Raw genomic sequence first — 12,466 nt, forward strand, 5'->3', positions numbered from 1 at the left:
ACTGCTTTTATGCATCGGCTCGAATGGGGGCCCATGAGCATAGATATCACCACGTTAAGGTCTCATCCTGGTGGTGGGTTAGAAATTGGAGGGTGAAGTCTCTTTACTCCTTCCATGAAGGCTTTAACCATTGGTACTTTCCACAACAACACCTTGTTATGGGAGGTGGTGTATGCTGACAGAGCTGCCAGGTGTACCTTTAGCGAGTTAAAAACCAACCCTGCGTCCAGCAGGTGGAGCATGTATGTGACAATTGTGGAAGGAGTGCAATCAACTGGGTTGATTTGCTTATTCTGGCACCAGATAACAAATCTTTTCCATTTGTCAAAGTAGCAGTGCCTCGTGTTCGGCTTCCTAGATTCCCTTAGGATGTCCATACATCTGTACGGTAAATTGAGATGTCCAAACTATGACCTCAGGAGCCATGCTGCCAGGTTCCTTGACTTGGGTTGAGGATGCACTTTCTGATCTTGGTGCTGGGACAGTAGGTTGTACCAGCCCAGGAGTTTGATGGGTTTGCACACCGCTAGTCTGCGTAAGTGTGGGAACCACGGTTGTCTCGCCCAAATGGGAGCAACTAGGACAAGAGTCATCGATTCTCGGTTCATCTTGTTACCACCTTTCTGATGAGGTGTTGGTGGAAAAGCGTAGGCAAACATCCCTGACCAGTTCATCCGCAGGGCGTTCCCCTGGGAGTCTGGTTGGGGGAACCTGGATGCGAATCCTGGGCACTGTGTTTTCGCTTGTGGCGAATAGGTCTATAGTGGGGATTCCCCACTTAGAGAAGATATTTTCTACGATTTCTCTGTGTAGACACCATTCGTGTTCCTCTGGGAGGGGATCTCTGCTCAAAGCGTCCGCTAGAGAATTGAGATCCCCTGGAACATGTTGAGATGACAGGAAGATGTTCCGTCTGAGTGCCCATATCCAAATTTTCTGGGCAAGCTTGGAAAGATTTGGCGAACGAGTCCCTCCTTGCTTGTTCAGGTAAAACATGGCTGTAGTGCTGTCCGTCAAGATCTGCACTGACAGGTTCAACAGGTAGGGCTCGAACGCTTGAAGCGCTCTGAATACTGCCAGAAGCTCTAGCAGGTTGATATGATTCTTGGCCACTGAGTGAGACCAGAGACCCTGAGCTGTGTGGTGGAGATGGTGTGCTCCCCACCCTGACAGGCAAGCGTCCATTGTGACTACCGCCTGTATCTCGGGATCGTAAAAGGGTTTCCCCTTGGACAGATCCTCTTGTCCACCAGTGAAGGCTTTGTACAAGTGTTGGCAAAACAACCACTAGATCATCCCACTGACCACTTGCCCGAGACCACTGTTTCGCCAACCATTCTTGCATGGGACGCAGGCGCGCATGGGAGACCAGGTAAATACATGACGCCATCATGCCTAGCAAACGCATTGCTTTGCGTACAGTTATCTGGCGACCGGCCTGATATTGTGGAATTTGCAGCAGTATATTCCAAATTCTTACCTCTGATGGAAAGGCCAACCCCTCGTGTGTGTTTAGGACAGCTCCTAGGAACTGTTTGGAGGTGCTTGGCACCAGACTTGACTTTCTCGTTTATGGAGAAACCTAATTCGAAGGGGAGGTCGATCGTTCTTTGAATGTTTGTTCTGCAAATTACTGGGGTCTCCCCCGTGATGAGCCAGTCGTCCAGATAATGGTACACTGGGATTGCCTCCCTGCATAGGTGTGCCGCAGCCACCGCCAGTACCTTGGTGAATACCCTTGGAGCCAAGGCTATCCCGAAGGGCAGTACCTTGAACTGGTAGTGCTGACTGTCCACCTTGAAGCGCAAGTATCTTGTGCGCTGGGAACATGGAAATATGAAAATGGGCATCTTTCATGTCCAATGTTGCCATGTAATCCCTTTTTTATGAGGAGGATTACCTCTTGGAGGGTAGTCGTGCAACATTTTTGGGGCTTCACATACTTGTTTGCAGGCCGCAAGTCCAATGGTATACACGCATTTCGCTGACGGGAATCTCATCGCCGAATTTTGCATCGCCAAAAACCCTGTTTTTTTAAAAAATATTTTTTGGGGGAGTGTTTTGTAGGGGTTGGGTTATTATTAAATTAGGAGGGATCTCGGGGGAAACCCCCCCCCCCCTATAAGTAAACATTTTTTTTTTTAAAAAGGGTTTTTGGCGATGAAAATTTGGCGAGGAAATTTCCCACGATGAGATTTCCGTTGGCAAAATAACATAGAACCAAGTCCAATACTGAGTGCATTGTCAAATCTTTTTTTTGGCATAAGGAAGTTGAATAAATACCCTTGTTTACCTGGTGTTCCGGGATGAGTTACATTGGTTCCTTTGCTAGAAGATTGGCGATTTCTTCGAGGAGGATCTTCTGGTGGTCTAATGAGTACTTTTTGTCGTGGAGGGTGGTTTAGGGGACGCTCTAACAGTTCTATGCAGTATCCTGTGGCCACTGTGGACATCACCAATCTGTCTGATGTGATCCCTTCCCAAGCTTGCGTGAAGTTGGAAATGCATCCCCCTACTGGGGATGCGTGAGAAGGGACCCTGAACGGAACGTCACTGTTTTGAGGGAGGCGTGCCGCCGCCTCTACTGGGGCTGCCTCTTACCTTACCACGTCCTCTTGTTACCCCTGCCATAACCCTGGGTAGACTGCTGGTTGTTCCATGGTGTACCCTGCCCCTGGGAATAGTTGGAGCCTCTCTGGGAATTTTGGCCACATGGGCGACGAAAATTGCCATTACCCCTTTGATTCGGGGGTTTGTTGGTTAATTGGCCCAGGGATTTGAGAGTCTCGTACTCGTCCTTGGCATTTTTTAGCGCATCCTCTACCGCCTTGCCAAACAGTAGATCAGGCTCCACCGGTTTGTCTATTAACGATGCTTGGGTCTCAGGTTTGAACCCAGATTGTCGTAACCAAGCATGTCTTGATAACAGTGCCCTCTGCTATCAGTCTGCCGGCGTTATGCGCGGCATCAAAGGCTGCTTTAAGGATGCAACAGACGCGGCTCTTCCCTCCGAAGCAACCTGTGCCAACTGGCCGTTTAAAGGTTCCGGGGCGGAGTCGATGAGTGCCGCGACCTGTTCCCACTGGTGGCAGTTGTAACTCGCCAGTAGGGTGGTGGAGTTGGCAATCCTTGCCTGGTAGGCGGAAGTGGAGGCTACCTTTCTACCCAAACCATAGATCTTTTTGCTCTCCTTTTCGGGGGGAGCTTCAGACGATGATAGGGGCGTTCCCGCCCTCTTTCAGGTGTTTGTCACTACCAGGTAGTCCGGCTTCAGTTGCCCCCTTATGTACAGCAGGTCTGACTGGGCTGCTCTGAATAGTTTTTCGATCCTGGGGTTTACAGCCCTGGTGAGTTTGGGATTTAGAAGGGAAGGGTCTATTCTCCTCTGTATAGCTTTGGGAATAGGGATGGCCTGGGCAACAGGTCTCCTTTCACCCACTAGCTCCTCGGCAAAATCCCTCTCTTCCTGTGCTCCCTGGGTATCTATGTAGAAGTGTTCTGCCGCTCTGGACAACACCTCATTCAGGAGAGGTTGATTGTCGACCGGCAATTCGGTAACCGGAGGTTCTTTGCCTACAGGGGAGTCTACCCTGTATGTTTCTGGGTCATCCTCCTCCTCTTGGTCCTAGTCATCCCCATAGTAGTCCATCCCAGTTTGGCCTCCCAACGTGCCCAAATCTGGATCATCAATCAAAAGTGGATCCTCATTATATTGAGAGTAAGGCTGTATACAGAAGGAGTCCGAAGACCAACTTTGTGTTGGTGCTTTAACCCGGGATTTCTTACTTTGGGGTTGCAGGTACCTAGACCCTGAGGGTGTAGCCCCATCAGGGGTATAGGAGAAGAAGTGCCCAGGATTCTTGGCATAGAAGTCTGCCAGGAATGACATCCTAGACATAACTGTCTATATCCTCACTAGACCATTCCTTAGAGCGGAGGATTACTTTTTCCTGGGAGAGTTTCCCTGTTCTATCCTGACTGGACCTATGGCCTTGTGCAGGGGTCTTGGGTAAATTGACAGAAGACTGACTTGCCTGTCTGTTTCTGTGGTGTAGAAGAATGTGGAGAGCTTCTGCTGTTTTTTCCCCCCTCCCCATGGGTTGAAGAGTGTTTCCCCCATGTTTTCACTCAATCGGAGCTTTTCGACGTTTGGCGTCGAGATTCAGGGTTAGTGCCCCCATCTCTAGAGTGTGGAGGTCGGGACTCGGTAGCAGCTGTCACATGGTCTGCTGACGACTCCTGGAGTGCGGCCAGGGGATAGAGGTCAGCTTCGTCTTCCGACGATTGAACCTCCATTACCTTAGGGAGCGAGGCACTTTTGGCAACAGTGGATGGTTGCCTGGTGTCATATGGCAATCTTGATCGAGAACGCCCAGAGGACACTGATTCGGTGGACCGTTCTGTGTGCCTCCTTCCGAGAACTCGACATGCACGTCGAGTCTCGGTTGGACTTCGCGTGTTTAGGGGAAGTGCTGTGGCTAGTGGTAGTGTTGCTGAGGGTTTTCCCCATAGCTGCCCTGCCGGACACCTTTCGAGGTCGGGGACTTGCGCTTGGCTGTCTCGATGCCACGTTGCCCTCGCCGTCCGAAAGCATGGCATCGCTACCATCAATGAAGGCGCCCTCCGCTGCCATGGTGGGCCCAACGTTTGATCGAACGGTCCTTTAGGGTCTTCGGTTTAAACCGACTACACGCTTTGCAGTTCACCTCGGGGTGGTCCCGCAGCAAGCAGAGGTTACACGTGGCGTGCCTGCAACCCAAGGGAACTTGCGGTTAAACTTGGGGCAAAATTGGAAAGGGGTACCATCCATACGCACCCTGTGGCAGCGGGCTAATATATATATCAATGCATTACTTACCGTAAAAGCATTTCTGATGGTTGTATCTGCTTAGATTCACATGCTGTGAATAGTCCGACATCCAGTGGTCAATGCGGAGTGTTGCATTTTGTTTTTCGTAGTCGAAAAGGGGACGTCGACAAGGCGTGTCTGTAACACTATCCCTATAGTGACGTGCGTTGTACCCACAATCCCTCACGCGTCGAGGTCCCTCAGATTGTTTTTTTTCTGCCCAATTATTGGTCGCCTTTATGCTGAGCTCCTCGAGAGACATTGCGAAATAATTTCTTCGACCCTTGGTCATTTATTATCTAACATATAGATCCCTCCCTCGACGAAGCTGCAAGCTGTTTCTCCGCCGAGCAAGATCTTCGACGGAAGGACGAGCGGAGGAGATCCTTCGGCGTCGCCGAACACGTGGCCTGGCCTCGCCAGCCTTACACAGTAGGGAGAGTGGGGTTGTGTGGTCTTTTCTTTTCTCTCAGAGAATGCCTTTCTCTTTCCCCTCCCTCTCTTTTGAGGTCGTAATCACATTTCTTGCCCTCAGCTATGGAGAGGACGCCCTTTAGGTTTTGCCCACTTTGCAAAGGCAAATATACCTGGAAGGACCAGCACAAACGGTGCAACCGTTGCTTGCCCTTCGATCACAAGGAGGACGGCTGTGCGGCCTGTAAGTTACTTAAGCCCAAAACGATAAAGGACCGCAGGGTCAAAAGGTGGCCGGCCTACGCCATGTCTAGGTCAGATTCCTCGCCCGCTGCCGCCGCATGTGTCGAGGACAGTGATTACACGGCCTCCGTAACGGAGGTTGTAGACCTCTCGAGGGAGTGTTCTTGCTCCTCTTCGTCCGGCCCCGACAAGCCCGGCTCACGCCCAGTTTATGGGGATGAACACCCCGGCGACAAGGACGCACACAAGAAATCTCAAAAACACATACCCCACGGGCCACCCAGCGTCTTCAGCCGACCGTAAAGGTCACCAGCCCTCCCCGCCCACGCGACAGGCGACTGGGCACTCTGGAAATAAGGGCGCTAACCCCAAACCCTCAGCCGGCGACGCGCCTCTTAAGAGTGTGCACGTTGCCAGTAAAGGCTCGACGGTACCTAGCGTGCACGTTGCCAGTAAAGACTCGACGGTACCTAGCACGACGGCGAGCGATCCCTCGGTGGACAGAATGATCGCCGAAAGCCTTCCTCGTATATCTTCTAAGGACGGCCAGAGACGGACGTCAAGTGACACGCCGAAAACCGCGCACAAGGCCAAAGAAACGCCGAAGGCGCCGGAAAGTAGGCTGGGACAGCTCCCACCGTCTACGGAAAGCCCTAGCCTGCCAGAACACTTCTCAGAAGGCGAAGGCACCTTATCTTCGATGCTATGGGACAGATCTAGGCGAATACAAGAAGAGACTCCTTTTTCACCCCCAGACCATTCTGGCCTACCTCAGTGGACCTTAGAGAAGTTCCAGTCCTGTATGGACAAGTTACAGATTCATGGCCATTCCAGAAAATAGGACACCTAAAAGACCTAGGGAGGTACTCCTAGAAAGTCCAAGGGCTAAATAACCGAAGTTGTTCTATAACCCCTTTCAGGAGGATATGAACTCTTACGACCTCACCGAAGAGGACACTCACTTCCAGGAAGGAGAGGAGTTCATTAATGATGAAAACCAACAAGAGGGAGAAGGCTTCCATGAGGACACTAACATGTGAGGAAGGGTACGAAGAAGACCCAGGTGAGGGTGACCCAAATCCCTTGCAGTCAGCATCAGGGGCTACAGAGCCAGACATTATAGACATCAGGTCTCAGACCACACCAGTCAGAAACCCTTCGCCTGTTGACGACCAGCCCACCTTTAATGCGCTGCTGAGGAAAGCAGCAGCACATTTTGAGGTCGAAACTGGGGAGGTCACCCCAGTCACTGACTTCGTGGAAAGGATCAAAGAAAAACCCCCCACCAGCCAAACAATTCCAATACTCGCCTCTGTTAAGAGACGAATCAACCCTTCACTGGCCACCCCTGCACTAGTAAGAGGGGTTAATCCAAGAATCGAAAAATTGTTCTCACCCTCTCAATCAGACCCACTATATATTAAGGGTCACTCAATCCCAGACTCCTTAGTGGTGACTAACACTAGGAAAAGGCCCGGGGTTCCACTGTCTACCAGCGAGGCACCCCCGGATAAAGAGGGGGGAAAAAAAAAGCTTTATGCCGTAGCCAAAAGAATTACCACCTCGGCAGCGTTCTCAACTAGAATTGCCAATAATAACACATTGCTGGCAAGCTACGCTGATGCGCAATGGGGAAAGCTTAAGCAGGACATCAAGAAAGTCCCTGAAGCCCTAAAAACTAGATTGCTGGCTACAGTTAATGAAGGGTCTCTGGTCAACCAATGCATCGTTAAGAATACCCTCGATGCAGCGGAAACAGCTGGCCGCTCTTTGGTACAGGGAATTCTGCTGAAGCGACACGTCTGGCTTCGCCATTCCGGATTTAAGGCGGAAACGCAAGCGGCGCTCATTAACAAGCCTATTGAAGAGTCTAACCTCTTTGGAAAGGCAGTGGACGACGCACTGGAAAATGCGAAAAAAGAATTTGATACCATAAAGACCTTGGACCAAATCTCAAAGCCCCCTAACAGGCGGGGATTTGGCAACAAGCGTTCTTTTCATGGCCAACGCCAGCAACAACTTCAATACTCCGCCAACTACCAAAGTAATAGTGGCTAGTACAATCGGAGAGGTCAACGCCGTGGCAAGAGGAGAGGCCTGGGTTCCACCCCTAGAGGCTCCCAAGCCACCAACAACACCAAGTGATGCGAAGATTCGGGTCCCCTCCCATGCATCGCCAGTCGGGGGCCGGTTAACATCCTTTCTTCCAGCATGGGAGGGAATAACATCAGACCGCTGGGTACTATCCACCGTAGCCTGCGGCTACTGTATAGAGTTCAACAGTTCTAAGCAGATTAACAAACATCGAAATATATATATATATATCACCCCCCACTCTCCCTACTTGCAGGGCCGAGGCCAGAGGCCTTCCGAGGCCCAGGCCAGAGGCCTTCCGAGGCCCAGGCCAGAGGCCAGAGGCCTTCCGAGGCCCAGGCAGAGGCCAGAGGCCTTCTGAGGGCCAAGTCTGTCGTGCAGCTCTCGACGGTTGATTTCTTCTCCGGTCCGGCGTCTAGTGTCGAAGTTCGGTGACACAACATTGGGGTGGAGAAAATGAGGAAATATTAAGATCTTTAGCAAAATGATGGCTAAGGCCAGGGAACTCTGCGGGATGCTTCCAACCAGTATGGCGGAAAAAAACTATCTGAGGGTCCTAGACACGTGAGGGATCATGGGTATAGTGGACGTCACACTAGGGATAGTAATACTGGCACGCCCTGTGTCGACACCCATTTTCGAAAAACAAACTAATACTCTGTAGCGTCCACTAGATGTCAGCCTATACACAGCATGTGATCTAAGCAGATTCCACAAGAGAGATGGAGAGATAGATGCCCAACGCTTCGTCGAACGGTCCTTAAGTGTCTAAACCTACTACACGCTCTGCAGTTCGCTTCGGGGTGGTCCCTCGGCAAGCAGAGATTGCACGTGGCGTGCCTGTCGACCCAAGGGTATTTGCGATTGCACTTGGGGCAGAATTGAAAAGGGGTACCCCTCCATACGCACCTTGAGGCTGTTAAGTGTAGGAAATGTATAAGGTGTACCTATATACCAAGAGTGTAGAGTATGTACAACCCCCCATTCTCCCTACTTGCAGGGCCGAGGCCAGAGGCCTTCCGAGGCCCAAATCTGTCGTGCAGCAGCCAACGGTCGATTTCTTCTCCAGAGGGCGTCAAGTGTCGAAGTTTGACGTTGGGATGGGGAAGGATGTCAATAGATTAATTATTTAGCAAAAGTATGGCTAAGGCCAGGGGACTCCGCAAAATGCTTCCGACCAGTATGGCGGAAGAAAACAATCTGAGGATCCTAGACGCGTGAGGGATCTTGGGTACAGTGGACGTCACACTAGGGATAGTATTACTGGCACGCCCTGTGTCGACGCCCATTTTCGAAAAACAAACTAATACTCCGCAGCTTCCACTAGATGTCGGCCTATGCACAGCATGTGATCCAAGCAGATTCCACAAGCCTCAGATATATAGATATATAGATATATATTCTTAGTGCCTACCATCAGCTACGGGGCCTACACTATAGGTTGAGTGAGTTGGATCTTTACTGATCGCTTACTTTATCTACACTATCCTCTGCTATGTTTTCTGTGTAACCAGAGTGCTTATTTTTCCATTCAGAAGGATTTCATGCCTCTCCTTCAAAAAAAGTGTTTATATTTTCAGTATACCAGTCTGGTGTATTCTTTTGTGGTGCCTGTTGGGTTTCATTGTACCTCCCAGTCAACCTACCTCCCACCTAAGGTTAAGCCTGACTGCTCTCCTACAGACACCATTGGAGAGTCAGGTCTTTCCTTTTGGGTGACATGACAGTGTTCCACTATTAGAGGATTACACAACATGCACAAATATCCCAAACATATACAGAGGGTCAAGACAAAAACGTGCCTAGAGATTTTCTGAATCCAAATGACCTGTCTACAATCTGCATTAACACTTTACTTACAAGAGTTAAGTAATCTGCAACAGTATTTCTGAAGCTTACATTGGTTTTGGAATCACATCTTTACCCAATATACCATAGAGCAGTTGGTACAGAGTAATAAGGAACCCTCAAGTATTGCCGTACCTACTGTCTTTGGCCAAGGCTGGCCTATCTCACGCCTCCATCAAGATACATCTGGCTGCCGTCTCATGTTACACCAGAACTTCAGGACGGGCGTCCTTGTGGTCTCATCGTCTGGTGAAAGGACTGTTCCGATCATTCCCGGCGTGGGAGCTCAACCTGGCACTAACTAGGCTCATGGGGGGGGGGGGCCCATTCGAGCCTATGCATTCAGTGCCGTTGAAGTTTCTGTCGTGGAAGACAGCATTCCTCGTGGCCATCACCTCTGCACGACGAGTGGGAGAGATCCAGGCCCTGTCTTGCAAGCCTCCATACTTGACTTTTAACGACACGAGGGTGGTGCTGAGGACGCACCCCTCCTTCATGCCCAAGGTGCTGTCAGACTTCCACCTCAACGAGCCCTTGGTGTTGCCAGTTTTCTTCCCGTCTCCTTCGTCGCCGGCTGAGAGGACTCTGCATTCGCTAGATGTGGCTAGAGCGCTGAAGTTCTACGTGACCGCACGAAGAGTTTCCGGAAGACATCACAGCTGTTTGTGAACTTTGGACCTGTGAAACAAGCGAAGGCACTCTCAAAGACTTTGATTTCCAGATGGCTCTCTGGCTGCATCATGCACTGTCACCGGTTGGCAAACCGACCGCTGCCCGGCCTTCCGAGAGCCCATTCGACCAGAGCGATCGCTGCTACTACAGCGTTCCTGTCTGGTGTGCCCCTGCTCGACATCTGCAGGGCTGCTACGTGGAGGTCGACGCACACCTTCACGAGATTCTACTGCGTCGACCGGGATTCCAGGGAGGAGTCCAGAGTCGGCCAGGCAGTGCTGCGCAACCTGTTCTCCTAAGGTGAGCCTGGTGAGGAGGTAAGAGATGCTTAATGTTGAGTTGTTGTATTGCTTGATATTGAGCATTTTGCCACCTCCCGTGGTTGTGCATGTGTATACTGCTATGTATTCTTATATTCATGAGCATGTGAATCCATGCCAGACCCCATGCTGGAGAAGGAACAAGTTACTTACCTGTAACTGTTCTCCAGCATGGGTCTGGCATGGATTCACATGCGAACCCTCCCGCCTACCCCTCTGCGGCTCTTCACTTGGTCATACTAACACTTCACGTGCTACCAAATCTGAGGATGGCTGCCAGGGGAGAGGCTTAGGGAGAGGGCAGTCATTGGCTGGGGGCAGTATGACCCAGAGACCAGTGATTGGTTACTACTGAGAAAGACAGATCAGAAACTGATACTGATTTTTTCTATACCGAGGATTCCCGGCCTGACGGGGAATATTCATGAGCATGTGAATCCATGCCAGACCCCATGCTGGAGAACATGGTTTACTAAAACTTAACGTTAGAGTTCTAACCTAATCCTCAACAAAAAAGAAATGCTGAAAAAATGCAGACATGTTTCAGGGGATAGGATAGAATCCGATGGTGGAAGAACCAGAAATCTATTAAGGAGGTAGACAAAAAGGAAAAATACAGCATGCGCAAGAAGAAATGCAATGACTAAAGGGTAAGTAAGGCATGAAGGAATACCATCATCTCAACTAGTTGGTAGGCATACATAAGTACATAGGAATATACATATGATCAAGTTTGTTTATTAAAAGGTTTCTTACCTGTCGAATTGCCAAAGCATATTTTATTCCCAAAAGACCACCATGCCTTACTTCCCACTGTTCCTGAGAGAGCAGTTTAAGAAGAATCTCTACAGTTTTATGAACCCCAGTCTCATTCATATACTTCAATACAACTCCCAATGTTTGAGCACAGGTTTCCCGAACTGGTGCCACAACCTAAGGTATAATAAAGGCAAAGTTAGATGCTTTGTCAAAACCAGAATCTTTGCTTACTTTGAATATCACATTTGAGGAAACTTACTTCGTCCGAAACAAAATCTCCGAATCTATCAAGTGCAAAAACACAAAGGAGCCTAATGACCAGATCTTCAAGCCATTCTTGGTGTTGCTGCTGCATCTGTAAACAATGTAAAGATCACAACTGAGATAATCAAGTAGTTTTAAAAACAGACTACTTTAGTAACAGTTTAGTAATGCTTTGCAAAAATGTGGATATCCCAGCTTTTTATGTGGTATTCTGAGCTAAAGTCAATACTTAGAAACAAAATACAACCGTTTATTTTACAGTTTTTTCGTCTGGCCTAGAGGGCAATGCTCAAAGAGCTCACCGACAAAGTGCAGGCTTGTTTTATGGGCTAGTTTGAGGACTTGGTGCACTGTGCAGTCTGTAGTTATGGCCAATGCTCCAATGTTACCTGCTAACATACACCATTTGTGCAAGAAAAGGGTTCATTTGATATTACCTAGGCGGAGAGTGTTGGGAGGAGTAAGGTTGTCAGACCTATGAATTTTAAGATACTTGTAGTGACGGTGGGCAGAGACGCCACAAGTAGAGAAGATGGCCTTGATTTGAGCCCAGGAGGTGATGTGAGATGCAGAGCGTGCATATTAATCTGTATTGATTTAGGAGGGAGAATACAGTGATTTAACAGTTTACAAAAAGGTCACCTGCCTGTGCAGCCGCATTGCTTGGTGCAGGTGTTTTACAACCTTTGAACGTGAATATGGGTATAGGAAGGGGACAGCAGAGTCACAATGTGTACATTAAAGAGAATTTCAATATTAACGAAAGTATTAAAGCACAGGCTAGAGCAGGGGAATAGGCCATATGCAAGTGTGTCTATGTAGTTTGTCTGCGGCAGGGCAGTCCTTCAGGACAAATTGCTGATAGATGGCTGGCCACTGAGGGATAAAGCATCAGCCTCACCATCATCCTTTAGTTTATTTGGGATACTGGGACGGACAATCTAAGGCTTCCGCCAAACACTCCTATGGTACCCTCTTTCTCCTTCATACCAAGGAACAGGAT

General features: G+C 49.5%; 1 protein-coding gene across 2 annotated transcripts in view; it reads right to left on the bottom strand.

Moving 5' to 3' along the window:
* The window catches only part of BTAF1 (B-TFIID TATA-box binding protein associated factor 1), a 2,675,064-nt gene that overhangs the window by 1,999,825 nt on the left and 662,773 nt on the right, over positions 1-12,466 (bottom strand). For both annotated transcript variants that reach the window (XM_069611378.1, XM_069611379.1), the window contains 2 exons: positions 11,459-11,554; positions 11,197-11,373 (listed from right to left, as the gene is read on the bottom strand). In XM_069611378.1, the coding sequence (XP_069467479.1) occupies positions 11,197-11,373; positions 11,459-11,554 (273 nt within the window). The remainder of the gene's footprint in view (positions 1-11,196; positions 11,374-11,458; positions 11,555-12,466) is intronic.

The sequence above is a fragment of the Ambystoma mexicanum genome, chromosome 8 (genome assembly GCF_040938575.1).
Source record: "Ambystoma mexicanum isolate Mex_15411 chromosome 8, UKY_AmexF1_1, whole genome shotgun sequence".
Classification (NCBI taxonomy): domain Eukaryota; kingdom Metazoa; phylum Chordata; class Amphibia; order Caudata; family Ambystomatidae; genus Ambystoma; species Ambystoma mexicanum.